Source organism: Spermophilus citellus (assembly GCF_964194105.1).
Source record: "Spermophilus citellus genome assembly, chromosome: 12".
Lineage (NCBI taxonomy): Eukaryota > Metazoa > Chordata > Mammalia > Rodentia > Sciuridae > Spermophilus > Spermophilus citellus.
Genome location: NC_138198.1, coordinates 61489690 through 61506292, shown reverse-complemented (window position 1 = coordinate 61506292; position 16603 = coordinate 61489690). Strand labels below are relative to the sequence as shown.

At 62.3% G+C, this 16603-nt stretch overlaps 1 protein-coding gene across 1 annotated transcript; it reads left to right on the top strand.

The window, feature by feature from the left end:
• Nucleotides 1-578: 578 nt before the first annotated feature.
• On the top strand, nt 579-15239 carry LOC308631643 (large neutral amino acids transporter small subunit 1-like; the record flags this gene model as incomplete). Its single annotated transcript, XM_081263024.1, has 10 exons — nt 579-711; nt 1209-1334; nt 8504-8609; nt 9113-9157; nt 9700-9823; nt 10515-10618; nt 10961-11057; nt 12138-12287; nt 13599-13776; nt 14794-15239. 10 exons carry the CDS (start codon nt 579-581, stop codon nt 14847-14849), a joined length of 1119 nt encoding a protein of 372 aa, XP_081119150.1. The 3' UTR covers nt 14850-15239.
• Nucleotides 15240-16603: the final 1364 nt, after the last annotated feature.

Sequence of the window (16603 nt, the reverse complement as noted above, 5' to 3'; positions counted from 1 at the left end):
AGAAGGACCAGGGAGGGTCCCACGATGTTTGACTTTGCTAATGGCTGGGCTGAGAGAGCAGTACCTGCCATGTGCCTGGGACCCGCCAGGCCACCAGGGAAGCTTCTGGAGGAGCAGGCCCACCGGTCTCACCCCGGAGGGCCTGGTCAACAGAGAGCTCAGTGTCACTTCCCCCCAAACAGTCCCTCCCTGACAGCCTGATGGCCAGGGTGCAGCTGGGCCAGGGAGAGGCTGGGGGCTTGAGGGCAGAGTGGAATGGTGGCATGATGGCAGGTCCCACGTCCTGACTGTGGCTTGTGGCCATCACAATTAATCACAGTGCATGTGACTTAGCCAGGCACTCCCTGTGTTCAGGTCCCTAAAGGTACTTCAGCCTTGGGTTTGCAAAGCCCACTGGACAACTGGGAGGACCGTGCTGTGTTCAGGACCAGCGGCAGGACCTGCCCTCACCGGTGGCTCCTGGGCCCTGACCGGTGGCTCCTGCACACTGAGATGCCCACCACCCACCCTGGCTCAGGGCTGGATGTCCAGTGGGGCTGGCAGGACCAGTTGCAGGCTTGAGCCCATGACTCCTGCAGATGCTGCATGCCCACCTGGCCTTCCAGGACACTGGGTTTCAGGCTTTCCCGGTGCAGTTGCGCATGTCTGCAGAAGGTTCCGTGTGGATTTCTGTCTTGGTGTCTGCTAGCCGGGGAGCAGTGGAACTGGAGCGTGCGTCTGTCCCCTGAGCCCACCTGAGTGCCCTGTGTGGGGAGGCCTCCTGCCTCAGGCTCCTGCTCCTCTCCTGCCACCCATGGTGGCTGCATCCACTTTGTCCTGTTTCTCTCTTGGCCTGTCAGGTGGCCCCCTGTTTCATGGGACCCCATGGAGCTCACTTGGGGGCAGAGGTGATGCATCCCTCTTCCAGGGGCAGAGTTTCTTTGATTTGAGTCTGAAGCTGGCGCTTCCCCGCAGGTGGAGGGCACTTCTGCCCCTCAGGGCAGGTCAGCTCAGTAAAAGGAAGTCCTTTGCCCCAGCCTAGGGCACCTGGGATCCAGCTCTTTTGAGAGTTTGGTGTTTCCAACCTTTGACCTTCAACCAGGAAGTTGATCAAAACAAGTCCCAGAGAACCTGAAACTGGGGGGAGGGGGCTGGTGGGGACACTACTGTTTCTGTTGGATCTGCCCCCAGCCCGAGGCACCCTGACCTTGCCTGCCCTGTCTCCGCAGTACTGCTCACGGCCGTGAACTGCTACAGCGTGAAAGCTGCCACCCGCGTGCAGGACGCCTTCGCGGCAGCCAAGCTCCTGGCCCTGGCCCTGATCATCCTGCTTGGCTTCATCCAGATCGGGAAGGGTGAGTGGCAGCTGGCCTGATGTGGTGCTGGGCACCTGCTGCGTGGCCCCAGCCAGGTGGGCCCTGCCCTGGCACCATGCTCCCACATGGGGTGAGTCCTCTGGGAAGGTTGATGCCCTTCCAGGTGGGCAGGGAGCCCCTCCTGCATACACCCCAGGAAGTGTGTGCGCAGACTGGCCCCCGGCGCCCCGGGAGCAGGGCGGGAGTTCAGTTCTCTGCTGTGGGTGCTCACCATCAGGGCACCTTCAGGACACTGTGTCCTGTGAGTGGCCTGCTGCCCTGTGACTGAGCTGGGTTCCTGTCACACCGCAGGCTGTCATTGGCAGCTGTGGACAGGGCCTCCAGGGAGCTCTTGTTGGTGTTCCTTGGCAAATGCAGTGGCCTTGTCCCTGGGCCTGCAGCTGTGTGGCTTTGGATTAAGCGCACACCTTAATCCCAGCTGCTCAGGAGGATCTTGAGTTCCCAGCCAGCCTCAGCAACTCAGTGAGGTCCTGTCTCTAAATAGAATCCAAAACAGGGCTGGGATGTGGCTCAGTGGTCAGGGCCCCTGAGTTCCGTCCTCTGTACTCCCCGTTCCCTCCCCTCAAAAAAAACCCTGGAAGATTATTGAGCCCCTTGAGAGGGAGTGTCACCCAGGGGGATAGCATAAACCCTAGTGCCTGTCCTCGGTGGGGAACCACCTGGGGGCATATTCTGAGTGGTGTGGAGACCGGGCCTGCAGGTGAGGAGCACAGTCCTCCTCTGTTTAATGGAAATAAAAGACCAGATGAACAGACAGGGGCCAAGTCAGCAGCGCTGGGAGCACCTGTGTTGAAGTACAGACCCAGGTTTGGTGGTGACCTTATGGCTCTAGGCGAGTCACTGGGTGTCGGAGTCTTTCCCTGGCCACCTTCTCCGGGGGCTGGGGGGAGTGAAGGGGAGTCCTGTGCAGGTGTGCTCTGGAGGTGTTGACGGACGGGCCACCTTGCTGGGCCTCTTCCTGGGTGCTCTGACACACAGACGCGCCTGCCACCTCCTGCACCTTTGCTGCGGGCCCGCCCCCTTCCTTTCCAGGCTGTGGAATGTTCCGCAGCTAAGAACCTGCAAGGTCTTATCAGACAGTCCTCCTTCGGTTGGTCACAGGCCCTGGACACACACCGAGTGTTGAGGTTGGCCTCTGTGGGTTCTTGGCGGCAGAGGGTCCTGACTGTTCCTGGCTCTGGGGGAAGGTCACGAACCCAGGAAGGCCTGGCCACCCGTCCTCCCCACTGGCCCTGCCCCCCTGGGCTGGGGTTCCCATGACCTGTGAGCAGGAGAGCTCTGGACGCAGGTGGGGCGCCCAGAAACACCCTTTGGAATGTCCCTTCTCCCCAGGTGACCGGCTGCATGGCTCTGTCGTCCTGACCAGTGCTGATCTGTGGCTGTTAGGACCAGGGTGCCCCTGGGCGGGGGCCGGGGCCAGGGTGCTGCCTCTGGGTCTAGTCCAGTGCTTTCGGGATGCACGCGGCTCAGATGGGCATTTCAGATGCAGGCAGTCAGCATGGGGTCCACGCTTGGGGCAGGTTAGCCCAGGGCACCACGTCATGGAGGGGGTGGCCGACGAGTGTGTGGGGCATGGGCGCCACCTGCCTTCGGCCATCTTGTCAGATGGCCCTCACTCGTGACACAGCCCGATGGCCTTGGCCCAGGGTCAGGCTGTTCCCAAACACGAGCGGGCGGCCAGGGTGGGAGTGGGAAGGAGGGCCGCTCCCCGCACTGCTGCTGGGGAGGCACAAGGGGCCATTGTGGCTGACACCCAGGGCGGGACCTGCTTATCTTTCTCCAGCAGTTAGGCTGGGTGGACGGTGGTGAGAGAGGCATTCCTAGAGCCCTTCTCCTCCTCCACGCGCCTCCCGGGAGCAGTCTGGGTTAGACCCCCTCGCTGCCAGGTGTCCTGGAGGTTGAGTGCTGCCCACCCAGGGCCTGACTCCCACTGCGTCACCTGCCGGGGGCTGGGACGCGGGTCTGTGTGGCACTCCTGGTCTGTGGAGTGAGTGTTCTACAGCGCTCTTAGGTGGCAAGGTCCCCCAGGCTCCGAGAAGTGCAGTGTCCCAGTCCGGTGGCATGCAGGGTCACGAGCCCTGTCCTTGAGTACCGCTGGGGACAGTGCAGGGGCCTCGGCCTTACTGGGAGAGTCCAGCTCCAGGTCTGTTCCCAAAGGGCCTGAGAGGTTGCCAGAAGCCACCACCGCCCTTCTACCTGACGCTCAGGCTCCTGCTGGCTTCCCACTGGGGCCAGAGCACCTGGGAGTCCGGCTGGGGTGGCCAGGGTGGGACCCTACGTCCTGGATGCTGAGAGCAGCTTCTTGCAGGGCGGGTTCCAGCCAGGGGCCACCTGAGCTTTGTAGAAGGCACCTGCCCACAGTCACTTCACCTGGTGGAGAGAGCGAGCCTCCTGGGGTCTCCACAGATAAGGACACTTCCCTTTGTCCTCTCTGCCTTCAGTCACTTCTCCCAAGCCCACTTCCAACTGCAGCTGCAGGAGTCTCAGGGCTCTATCGTCTGAGCTGGGGACACCACTCAGTCCTCCTCAGACCTGCGCTCGGGGCCACCCCTGCCAGCAGGGGGTGGGATCCTCAAAGTGATCCTAAATAGTCCAGGGGCTTCACGGAGAAGAAGCCAGCCACTGCTCAGCCTCAGGCTGCCAAAGCAAAACTTAGAGGGACCCCCCCAGGCCAGCCCCCCCTTACAGGTGTCCAGGGAGCCGGTCTGACAGGGGGGCTCTGGCGGACTTGGGTTACTCTAGAATGGGGTTGGCCTGCCCAGGGCCTCCAGGCACCCTCTGGATTCATGCCAGACTCAGGGTCAGACCTCCACAGCGGGTGACCCAGGCCCTGGAGACAGGAGTGCCAGGCCATGTGGCATCCTCATGGGGCCTCTGTGGCCACTTTAAGCTCTGTGGTTAAGGAAGCTACTGCCCAGGGAGCCGCTCTCCCGCTGGTGCTCCTCGAGAGCTCTGAAGTGCGTCCTTGCACCACAGGAATGACAGATGTGGAAGTCACATGTACCACTTGTGCCAGCAGGGTGGGATCAGAGGGCAGGAAGATGGGCTTCCAGTGCCCCGGGCCAGTCAGCACAGGATGGAGGCTGGGGAGCCCGAGCAGGACGAGGGGCGGTCACTGCCATGGCCCTGACAGGGGCCCTCTACTGCCCTTGGCTGTGGATTGGGAAGGCCTTCCTACTCAGGGTTGCTGGGCAGAGCTGCTCTCCAGGCGAAGGGGCTGGTTCCACCTACGTGTGGTGCTGGGAGTCAAAGCCAGGGCCGCGGATGCCGTCTAGGATGCCCGCTCCTAGACTTCCAGAAGCCAATGCCACTCACCGTGGTGGACAGATGCCATCTGGTCCCAGCCGTAATCCCCAGAACCAGGTTTCTGCCGTGTCCACATTCCCAGACTTAAGGCGAAGGCAGAGCAATATGGGCCTTCACTCAGGCCAGGGGACAGGCAGAGGGAGCCCTGGGGTGGCCAGCACTGCGCCTTCTCCTGAGCCCGCTGAGCCAGCAGCCACACAGAGCAATGGAGGCCCTGAGTCTGAGGCCCCACCAGTGTCCACCCAGCACCAGCCAAGGGTCAGCCCATCTTCCAGATAGGGAATTGCCCAGAACTAGGGTGGCATGTCCGAGACACAGTGGGAGCACCTTGGCCTGTTGGCTCATAGGATCCCCCAGCACTGGGTGGCTGCGACAGCCGATGTTCATCTTAAGGCAAAAGGGCTGCTTCTATGGACTTCAGATGCCCATCTGCTATAGTCCTGGAGGTCTCAAGTCCAAAGTCAAGGTGTTGTCAGGACCGTCCTTCCCAAGTCTCCAGGGGAGGACATAGAAGAAAAGAAAAAAAAATTGAAACCAGAGTCCTTGGGGAGGGTTAGGGTTAGGGTTCCAGCTTGGGGGGCTCCAGGCGTCCCTGAGCCCATGGCTGCTTTGCCCCAGATCTGCCTCCGTCTCTCTGCCAGACATGGTGGGGACACCTGTCTAATTCCTGAGGGTCCCACTGCAGCCCTCACTAGCCCGCTCAGACCATCTCTTCAGATAGGGCTCCCCCTGCCCTCCGGCGGCAAGCCTCGCGCTTCAGCGCCTTCCTCTGTCTGACCGCTGTGCTGGAGCCCAGAGGCAGAGTGAGGGACAGGATGGCAGCTGTCCCCAGTGGAAGCGTGGCCTTCCTGCTGCCAGGGATGGAGGTCCCCTCCCTGCAGCAAGTGTGCCTGGGCTGTGCCTGGCTGGTGGGGTTCTGAGGCTCCCCCTACCTCCGAGCACAGGAGTGAGCTCAGAGCTGGCCATCTCCAGATCATGGGTTTCCCAGGCCTGGGCCCTGGCAAGCTGTAGCCAGGGCTTTCCTCAACACGAGGGCCAAGCAGATCTCGGGGGACACAGTGGCCATGGGGAACCTCTGTCCTGAGTCAGGGCCACAGGGCTGGCCACGTCCCCGGTGGGAAGAGTTTGACTCTCAGTCCCATTCCCTTATGCACTTGGCCATCAAGGGAACCCTCCCTCCCTGGCATCTGTCAGGGAGGAATCTGAGGGCAGGGGCAGTTCCCTGTCCCCCGGGGTGGGTGGTTCCCATGGCTGCACTGGTGTGACAGGGACTTGGACTCTTTCCCTGAAACCTCTCTCCTGGGTCTCTGCACACGCCCACCCTCCCCCAGTTCTCAGGCCCCACCAGCTCCCAGGGCCACGCGGCCTCTGGTTTGCTGGGCTCTCAGCGCTGCTTGTGCCTCGGCTTCCTCCAGCCCCTCAGGAAGGCGCGCTTTATGGGTGGGCATGGGGACACCCAGGGGAGGGACTTCAGGGGCTGCTACAGGCTGCCAGCCAGGAACTGCCTGGGACGGAGTCACTGCCCCTGGGCGGCCAGAGCAGGAGAGGAGGCAGTGAGGCCCTGCACCTCAGTGTGGTAGGAGCTGCTTTGTGCTGGACCAGGCCTGCACCCAGCTCTGCTGGGTCCACATTGTCCTTTCTGTCCGTTCCCTGAGCTGGCAGTATAGTCCTTTCCATCCATGGCAGGCTGTGGAAGTCACCTCTGCCTGGTCTGGGCAGTGGGGGACAGGCCAGTGTGACCCAGCCTGGGGCTGCGCCAGGCGTTTCAGACATTGAGCAGCCACTCTGACCTGAACCCTTCTGTGTCACCCAGTTGTGGCGACCTGGAAAGTGTCCAGGCATCGTGGGGTGGGACTGCCATTCTGGGGTCATCTTCTCAGGAGGGTGCGTGTCTCCCATTTCTCCTTGGGGCCAGCACCAACCTCCCACAGAACCGCTGCCACCCTGCGTGGGTGGCCTTGCCGCCTCTGGCTGCCCTGGAGAGGGCAGGGACCAGCCTCCCTGAGCAGAGCTGTGGCTGAGCAGCACAGTTGGGGCAGGTAGAGCCCTGGCTCTGTACGGTCACCCCCAAACCACATCAGGCCGTGCCAGCCCCAGCCCAGGGACAGCTCGGGGTCTAGACCAGCAGACCTAGTACCACCCCATGGCACCTGGTCAAGTGGCCAGTGGAGCTGTGGCCTCCCTCCTGGGCCAGTATCCAGTGTAGACGGAGACTGGCCACACTCCTGGGCTCTGCTGCTTGCTGAGGTCCTTGGACTCCTGTTGCACCCCATGCTCCCTCTGTCCATGGTCAGGCAGGACAGCCAGCCTCCAGGGCCTCAGTGTCAGTTGGGGGCCCACGCCAACAATCTTTGGCAGAGCTTCACCTCCCGGGGGACTTGACCCTGCCCTCCCACTATCTCCCACCCGATGGCAGGTGGGAAGCTGGAGCTGACCAGCTGTGCTCAAGGCTAGGTGGTCTGGGGTACTGTCCCATTGCACCTGGGCAGCCGTCTCCTCCAGGGGAGGTCCTGGTAGGGTGGCCGAGCCACACTGTCCCAGGAACAGAGCCACATGGCTGGTTGGGAGGACCTGGTCCAGCGTGCGCTTGGCCGTCTCAGGCCACCAAGTCGAGCCGAGTCCCAGGAAGTCCTGCCCTGTAGTAGGAACTCTGGACCATCTTGAGTGATGATTGCCCCCTGAGCTGGTGGCCAGAGTGGTGTGCCACATGGGCACTGGGGTCACCAAGGTCTTGGGCTGCAGGTATCTGGCTCTGACTGGGAGACCTCAGCATGTCCCCAGCCCCATGTCTTGTCCTTAGTGGGTAAGAGGCTGTTATTGTCCAGTCTGGAGGGCAGTGGTGGTGACCCGTTGGTAAAACAGGGATCTGAAGTGTCCTGTGTGCTGGCTTGGTCCAGTGCTGCTCACCAGCAGGCAGGCATGTGTCCCTAGTCCCTGGGGCTTACTCTGCCATAGCACTGTGGGTGGGTGTTACTCAGGCTGGCAGATCCTCGCACCCCTGGCACGTGGCCATGCCTTAGTTTCCCCACTGGTAGGACAGATGCCCTCCCTCCCAGCAGAGTGTCTGGGTCCAGGCGCTGGGAATGTGGCTGGGTTCCTCAGAAGTAAGGTACTCCAGAATATTCCACTGGAGAGCAGGTGGGTTAGAACCTAGAGGGGCTGTGGGCAGCTCAGCTGAGGCGTTGTTGAAAGTGCCTGTCCTGAATGCCTGTCCCCAGCCCACAGGGTCCAGCCAGCTTGCTGACCATAGTATAACCAGGAAAGCAGGAGGCTGTCCCCCGGGGCTGGGTGAGGTTTTCTCAGGATGCCAGTCCCGGTGGCAGGTGGGTCCGCAGCCTCCCAGCCCAGTTACGGGAGACTCCCAGGTCCAGAGCGCTGTAAGAACAAGGATCCCCAACAGGAGTACTGTCCACCCTCCAAGGGGCCCCAGCAGTGTCTGCTGTAGGAGGTCCTGTGCTGCGTTTGAAGCACAGGCTTCAGGTGGGTGAATGACAAGTGGACCCTTCGTGGGTCCACCCAGTGTTCTCTCCTGTCATCCTACTGGGGTCCCTTGGCCAATGGGGTGGTCACCCTCATTGAGCCAAGTGGTGACCCTGACCCAAATGGGCAGCAGTGACCAAGTCTGCAGAGCTGCCTGTCCTCTCTCGGAGTGGCCCAGGCTCTGGCCAGGCCATGCCCCTCCATGTCAGGGAGGGGCCCAGCTCTCTTCTGCCGGGGCTCAGCAGGCTGTTCAGGTGGTGGCAGGGAGAGGCCCCCGCGTCCGCTTGTTCCCCTGCCCTGCTCCTCCCGGCAGGGCCCTGCCTGGCATCCTTTGACCAGCGTTCCCTCGTGGTCTTTGCCAGGTGGCGTGTCTAATCTGAACCCAGAGTTCTCCTTCCAAGGCACCAACCTGGACGTGGGCAACATCGTGCTGGCCTTGTACAGTGGCCTCTTTGCCTACGGAGGATGGTAGGTTCCAGGACGTCTGGCCGCTTCACGGTCTCACAGCACTCAAGTGTGCAGCTGGGGACAGGCAGGACAGACACTGGAAGCCCTCTCAAGGGCATCCCAACCCCAGGCCGCCCTGAAGGGCCGTGAGAGGACCCCTGAGGCCTCCGTAGCATGTGTCCCTCTCTGTGTCCTCGGAACAGGCACAAGGTAGAGGCTTGAAGCCTCCCCAGCTGGGACCTGCAGCTCTGTGGCCAGCAGGTGGGAAGGTGCTAGAGGGAGGTGAGTGGGCAGGGATGCGGGAGAGCAGGAGCAGGTGGGAGTGACCGCCCTGGTGCGCCCATGCCCCACTGGGCAGACGCAGTGCGATCCCACCTGGAACCCAGGCCCTGGCCTTCCCTGCTCACCGGGGTTGGCTCTGATGGGTGGAGTGAGGGGGCGCGCAGGGGTTATGGGGGCTCCCTGCTGAGTTTGTATCTTTTTCCTAATGGTTGTGGGGTGACATAATGAAACCTGATTTCTAGGAATTACCTGAACTTTGTCACAGAGGAGATGATCAACCCCTACAGGTACGTGGAGGGGTGAAGGAGACATCACAGGGACAAGTCACAGGGACAAGCTGGTTCCATCCAAAACCCTTTGGTGGGCTCGGCTCGGCCTCTGGGGAGCTGTGCCAGGTGCTCACAATTAGGGTGATGGGCGGGGCTGGCTTCTGGGCCCCTGTCCACCTGTGTGAACTGGAATAAGCAGTGCCCTGGGAGTGGACCACATGTGCCCCTGGGACACCTGTCCTGCATTAGATGCCCTTGGCAGCCCCAGGTACACAAAGGGTGGCCCTCTGTCCTCTGGACCACTCCAGCGTGTGTATGAAGGTCCCCCGCCCCCGGAGGTGGCTCTCAGCCCTGGCCCTCAGGGTGTCCTGGGTGGGGACTGGTCAGGGCTGTGGGCCTTCAGACAGGACCCCATCAGGGGCAACGAGGCAGGCAGATGGAGCCACCAGCCAGGTGGCCCGGCTCCCCAGGCCCAGGCAGCTGGCCCCTGCCCGAGAAGCCAGCTGAGACGTGGGGACACGCAGGGCTGTGCTCCAACAACCAGCCCCTCCCTGTTGTAGGAACCTGCCCCTGGCCATCATTATCTCCCTCCCCATCGTCACCCTGGTGTACGTGCTGACGAACCTGGCCTACTTCACCATGCTGACCACTGAGCAGATGCTGACATCCGAGGCTGTGGCCGTAGTAAGACAGCTGCCCGCCTCCCCGGGGTCCAAGAGCCCGAGACCAGGCTGTCCCTGCATGTCAGCCTCTCGCCTACCTGGAAGGGCCGTGCGGCTGTCCTCAGTCTCCTTGGAAGGTGTCACAGGAGGGCTCCCCCGCTGGCCGGGGCGTGGCGTCCTCCTCAACCTTGGCTGCGATGAAACCACAGACGCCAGGCGGCCTCCACCATGATCAGCGTGTCTGCGGTTGGTCAGGTGGACAGACTGCCCCTGGGCTGTGTCCTTGGCCTCTGGCTCCTGCCCCTTGCCCTCCCATGCGGGAGGAGCAGGGTGTCCTTGCTGTGGCTGAGTCTCACTTGGTTCAGATCCCGCGCTTGCAGAGACCCACTCACCAGGCCCTGTGAGAGTCCCCAAGTGAGGCAGGCAGATCCTCGTCCCCAGACCCGCACCTGCTCTTGGTCAGGCGAGAGGCCAGCTGGGCAGGGCCAGGCAACCCAGGGAGGCCCACCAGAGGGCCTGCCATCAGGAGCAGCCAGAGTGCCACCTTGTGAGCAGGACTGGGACAGCCAGGGAAGGGCCACTGTCCTGAGCTGTCCCCACAGTCCAGAACTGATCCCAGGGATGGCTGTGTGTGCACAAGCCAGGATTAGGCCAAGTGGGTCCTGGGTCGGCCCTGGTGAGGTCCCAGGGCTCACGTCCTTGTGTCCCTGCAGGACTTTGGGAACTACCACCTGGGAGTCATGTCCTGGATCATCCCCGTCTTTGTGGGCCTGTCCTGCTTCGGCTCTGTCAACGGGTCCCTGTTCACGTCCTCCAGGTGAGTGCCCGCCTGGGGTCGAGGGAGTCGCCCGGCTGCCAGCCTCATCTGCTTTGCAGCCTGTGCTTGGAGTCCTGTTTGGTGTGTAGAGGTCGGGTGACAGGGAGGCCGGAAGTGTGACCTTTGCCTTCGCCCTCCCTGGAGCTGGTGGACTGCTGGGTCCTGCAGGCCCCTTCCTGGACTGCAGGAGTAACACCAGGAGGGCTGGAGGGAGGCCACCAGGGCTCCTGCCCCTGCTCCTGGGACCCAACTTGCTGGGTGCGGTCCACCCTTCAGCCGTCTGTAGGCACCTCCATCCACGGGTGGGGTCGTGGGCCTGACTGATCACTGCTTTGTCCACAGGCTGTTCTTCGTGGGGTCCAGGGAAGGCCACCTGCCCTCGATCCTGTCCATGATCCACCCACAGCTCCTGACACCCATGCCGTCCCTTGTGTTCACGGTAAGCCTGCCACACAGCCCTGCACCCTCCGCCCCGCCACCTGTGTTGTCCAGGTGTACACAGTGGCGCTCTGGGCTCTGGAGCAGCCAGAGCGCCACCTTGTGAGCAGGACTGGGACAGCCAGGGAAGGGCCACTGTCCCTGAGCCGCGGATCATGACTGGGATGCTGCAGGGGCTGGGAGCTCTAGTCAGCCAGGCCCCGGGCACCGAGAAGGCACTTTAACTCTGCAGCACGTGCTGGTGTAGACAGTCCCACTGCCGAGGCTGTCCGGGCACCTCTGGGGCTTGGGCATGCATCCACCGTGCACTTTTCTCTCTCCTTCTCTGAGCCTGTTTGTTAGTTCTCTGCTTCTGTGTGACAGCCACCCAACCCGGGGCCCAGAGCACAAAGCCTTTACCTTCCCACATCCTGCAGCGCCAGCGGGGGCTGCCCACCTTGGTCTCAGAGCTTGATGACTGCAATTGGCATGCTGCCCTCCAAGGGCATGGCAGGGGCTGTGGACAGGAGGCCAAAGGTTGTGGGCACACGGGCTTCTCCACAGGGAGCTTGGGCACCCTCGCGATGGGACACTGGCTCCCGCTGCACATGTGATCCAGAGAGCAAGACGGCCGTGTGCTTTGTGGCCTAGCCCCGGCCGGGTCTGCTGTCCTTGCTGCCTGGGCCTGGTTGTTAAAGTGAGTCCGTAAGTGCCATTCCTCGGGGAGCAGGGTTAGGCTCCACCTCTTAAAGAGAGAAGTATCACAGAAGTTCTGGACATGCTTAAAGGGCCAGCTTGACCTTGGTTTTGAAACGGCCATCTGTGTAGCGTGGGGACTCTGTACTTACTATGATCCCCAGTTGGTGGGTGCATAGTTTAGTTCCAGGTTGCTGCTTTGATGCAAGGTGTGCAAGAAGCGTTGGGTCCAGGCATCTGTGCTTGCTCTGTGGGCAGCACCTCCACTGTCCTGGAAGCCCATCGCTCTCCTGGCCTCTCTGCACCTCACACGACCCCAATGTGCTGGAGGCTGAGGCTGGTCACGATCCTCCCTGGATCGGGCATGGCCCTGCCCAGGGCTCAGCCAGCCCCTTTCTCCTGGCAGTGCGTCATGACCCTGCTGTACGCCTTCTCCAAAGACATCTTCTCCGTCATCAACTTCTTCAGCTTCTTCAACTGGCTCTGCATGGCCCTGGCCATCATCGGTATGGTCTGGCTCCGCTTCAAGAAGCCTGAGCTGGAGCGGCCCATCAAGGTGAGTACTGGTGGTGGGTCCAGCCAGCGCCGCAGGCAGAGAGCAGGCAGAGAGCAGGCTGGAGTGTCCCGAGGAGCCTGAGGCAGGAGTGGGACCCGCGCGGCCTCCCAGTCTCCACCTCCCCCCAGCAAAAGGGCATTGCTGCCCTCTGGAGGGCTCTGGGAACTGCAGTCAGCTTCGTGAGCATGAGCGGTGGAGGGGGCACGGCAACTGGGAGTCCTGGGAGCAACAGGTGGCCACTGGCAGCAGCTCCTGTCACTCGGCCAGCTCCCTTTGGTACTAGGTCATTATAACTGGCTCCTACCACAGGCTTTGACCTGTCCCCACCCCACCCCAGCTGTCTTTAGAGAGGGGAAGAGCCTGGCTCTCTGGAGGGAGCCCCGTGACTTAGTGCCCAGGACGCCCTGGTCTCCCCTTGCCCTGAGCCTGGGAGCTCAGGTAGCCAGTGTAGCACCTTTTAACATATGGTTAATGTTCCACCTGACGAGGGCCCATAGGAAGGCTGGCCCACAGGAAGGCTGTCGGGGGAGTGGCCAGCTAGACACCCCACCCTTCACAGGGACCAGCCCAACAGCTGGGGCAGGTGTCCACAGGAGGGCTTTGTGCAGGCACCAGGTCCTGCGGGCACGCTTTCCCAGGGGACTTGGCACTGTCGTGGAGTCGGTTCCCTTGAGCCTGGCCGCCTGTGGGTGCAGGACAGCAGAGCTCTCAGAACAGGCCTGTCGGCACCGCCCACAGACAGACCGGGAGAAGCTGGCTCTGCTGCCCAGGCCTCTGCGGCCCCCGCCTTCCCTGTGCCCCGGCTTCTGCCCCAGCCTGTCTGCAGGCCGCGGGTTTGGGGCAGGAGTGCCTGGTCCACCCACAAAGGGCCCTCTGAGCAGGCAGGACTCTGCTTGCTGGTGGGTGGCCAGGCCTTCCCAGAGGCTCCGCGTCTGTGATGTGGGAACCAGCAGCCCCCCTCCACCCCCGGAGCCCGGCTGCTTGTTTTCATTCCTCTGCTGACTTGGGGCCATTCCATGCCTGGTGCCTGTGCCAGGGCCGGGGTGAAGTGCTACGGACGTGGGCTCAGTTCGTGCCCCGGGGCCGACCCTGCGGAAGGTGCAAGTCAGTGCCTGCCCTGTCAGCACAGGCACTGGCCGGGGCTGTGGGTGGGGCGGGCGCAGATCCCAGGGAGGCTCCAGGGTGGCACGCCGCTGGCCACAGGACATGGGCTGGAGCTCTCCGTGGGCTGGTGGAGGTCACTCGGCGGGGTGTGGTGGTCGGGAGGAGCCCAGGCCCGGATGCTGACGCCCTGCTTTGTGCTGTCCCCAGGTGAACCTGGCCATGCTGGTCTTCTTCATCCTGGCCTGCCTGTTCCTCATCGCCGTGTCCTTCTGGAAGACACCTGTGGAATGTGGCATTGGCTTCGCCATCATCCTCAGTGGGCTGCCTATCTACTTCCTCGGGGTCTGGTGGCAGAACAAGCCCAAGTGGCTCCTCCAGGGCATCTGTGAGTGTCCAGGCTACTGGCCGAGATGGGCTGGCATCAGCCAGGCCTTTGGCCACTGCAGGGTGTCAGTGGTGAGGACACCCACCTACTCCCAGCTCAAGAGCTGGGCAGCAGCTCATCTCAGAAAGAGGGGTTCCCAAGAACCAGGCTGCTGTTGCCAGAGAAGTGCCCACTGTCACTCACCAGCCTTGACACACTGCCTGACCTTCCTGGGCAGAGCAGGAGAAGGCGCCAGGCCCGGGGTGGTCCACATCAGAGTGGGCCCTGTCCTCACCCGTGTGGAAGGCCAGGCTTGAGAGAGTCCGCACCGGCGGGCCTTGCCAGCTAAGATTCTAGGGTGGCCCCTGTGCAGGCGAGGAGACCCACACCAAGGGCTGAGCCACCCATCATTTGAGCAGGACTCTCCTCCAGCCTGGGTCCCTGTGGAATCTCACGCAGGGTCACACCCAGAGCAGACTTAAGACAGAAACCTTGTTCTGAAACCACCCGTCTCCCTCCCCAGGCAGGTTCTGCGTAGAAAGTGCCAGGGTGGCCCTGGAAGTGGCTGGGGGGGGGGGGGGGCGCTGGCCAGGCAGCACCACAAAGAAAAAGGAGAGAGAGTGCCAGGCAGTTCCTGGGGCCCTTCGCAGGCAGCCTGTTCTCAGGGCACAGTGGTGACATGGGCAGTGTGGGCCGGGCACACACACAGTGGCAAGGCCACCAGGTTGCTGTGCAGTCACAGGGCTCTGGGGTGGGCAGCTGCACCTGCTCCCACACTCCTCGCCTGCTGGCCCGGGCAGTCTGGCATGACGGAGAGTTGCAGAATGTGCTGCTGGCCAGGAGGCCCTGGGGAGGCGCCAGTGCTGACCACACGGTCTGGAGGGCCACACAAAATTTGGAGTTCCTGTCCTCCTGCAGCTTGGCACGGTGTGGGGACAGGTCAGGTGGGAGCTGGGCTTGTGGGTCCTCGTCTCCACAAGAAGGACGCCTGGCCCAGCCCGAGGCCTGGCCGCGCTCACTCTGTGTCCTCTCCCGCAGTCTCCACGACCGTCCTTTGCCAGAAGCTCATGCAGGTGGTCCCGCAGGAGACCTAGCTGGCGGCAGACGCTGCTGGCAGGGAGCACGCGAAGGCCACGCGCAGACAACTCGCCCTCAGAAAAGCAGCTCCCGGTCTCCCTCGTCCCCTCACCGTCCCTGCCCAGGGCGGCACCCACAGCAGCTGTGAACACTCTGGTACGAATGGTGTCCTGGAAGATGGATGTCCCTGGTGGCTCCCGGGCACAGTGCCAGCAGTGAGCTGGGGCAGGCCTGGTGGCCCCCCCCATGGGACCCACCGCCTTCTCCCTTCCCTATTCATCTGCATTCAACTTAAATTTGGGGTCAGGTCAGTGCCACCAACTGATTGCTGTTTAGAGAGGTCAGGAGGAGGTGGGAGACATCTCGACAGTGCCTTGTGCCTCCAAGGGACCCGATGCTGTGGCTGCACAGAGCACTTAGGACCTGCACTGGCATGGCAGTGCCTGTCTGCGGGCGCACCTCCAGCTGCTCCAGCCCTCTTCCCTCCAGCGCCGGTGTAGGGCTGAGAGAGAAGAGCCCTGGCTGTGTCTTTGCCTTAAAGTCTCGAAATGGCTCCTGCCCTGCGAACCCTGGAGAACGAACCTTCAGCAGCAAGAGCCAGCCCTGCCTGTCCCTGGGGTTGACCATGGGGCTGTGTGCATCTAGGGACAGCCAGGAAGGCAGGCAAGGCACGGCTGGGGACCCCGGCCTCTGCCTCCCACTGACCACAGCAGCCCTTCAGCCCTTGGGCTCGCTTCCCCCGTGGCCAGGGTTTCGACTTCCCCTCACGTGCCCCATCCCACTCTCAGAAGACAGCAAAGCCTTCCTGGGCTCTCCTCTCTCTGCCTCCGGTGGGCCTTGTCTTTGTTGTGCCCTGGGGCACTTGAGGCCTGGCCAGCACATCTGGCCACACTGTTCTTGCTGAGCTGTCAGGAAGTCCCTGCAAGTCACCCGCAGAGAGCGGTTCCTCTCTTCAGGTCAGACTGAAGGGACTCTGAGGCCTGAGAAGAGCTCAGCAGGCTCCTGTCTTGCAGTGGGAGCTCAACCTCAGCTTCAGACCACTGACCCCCCCCCCCCAGGAGGAGGGCAGTGCCAGCCACTTGGCAGGGTGCAGCGTGTTCCTGGGGTGCGGTATGGCTAGGTCGGTATGGCTAGGTCGTGGGACCCCCACCTGCGAGGCAGGTCAGAGGGGTCCGTCTGGTTCTGGGGCCTGTGTCCATGGTGCTGACTCTGACTTGCCGGCTAGTGTCCAGGAGCATAGTAGGACCATGGCCCATCTGGGAAGTCTCTGCTGTCCAGCCAGGCATGGCCGACAGTCCGCAGGGCCTGGGATAGCAGACCCTGGCCTGACAGCCTCTGTTTGTCCCCTAACACTTACTAACGCGGAGGTATGGTTGGCACCGTGTTTATTTATTTCAGGTGGCCGGCTGGAGCCGTGGTGTATTGGCACCGCGTCTGAATCGGCCACCTTGGCCATCCACTGTGGCGTCCACAGAGCTAGTGACTCGTGGCTGGTACATCTTCTATTCTGTGTTAATGGCTAACCTGTTACACTGGGCTGGTGGGGTGGGGAGTTCTATTTGTGGGGTCTTTTTGTTTTTAAAGAAATGCGACTGAGATTCTAAAAATCGCTGGTGCTTCTGTGTTCTTCTTTGGGGCCACATTGGGTATTGGGATGTTCCAGGTCCCCCCCAATATCGCTCTCACAGTCATCAGGGTCTGGACAGGTGCGGGGGATGTCACGACCTTACAAGTGTGGGACCCTGGGGTGGCCAGGCTGGAAGGCAGCCAG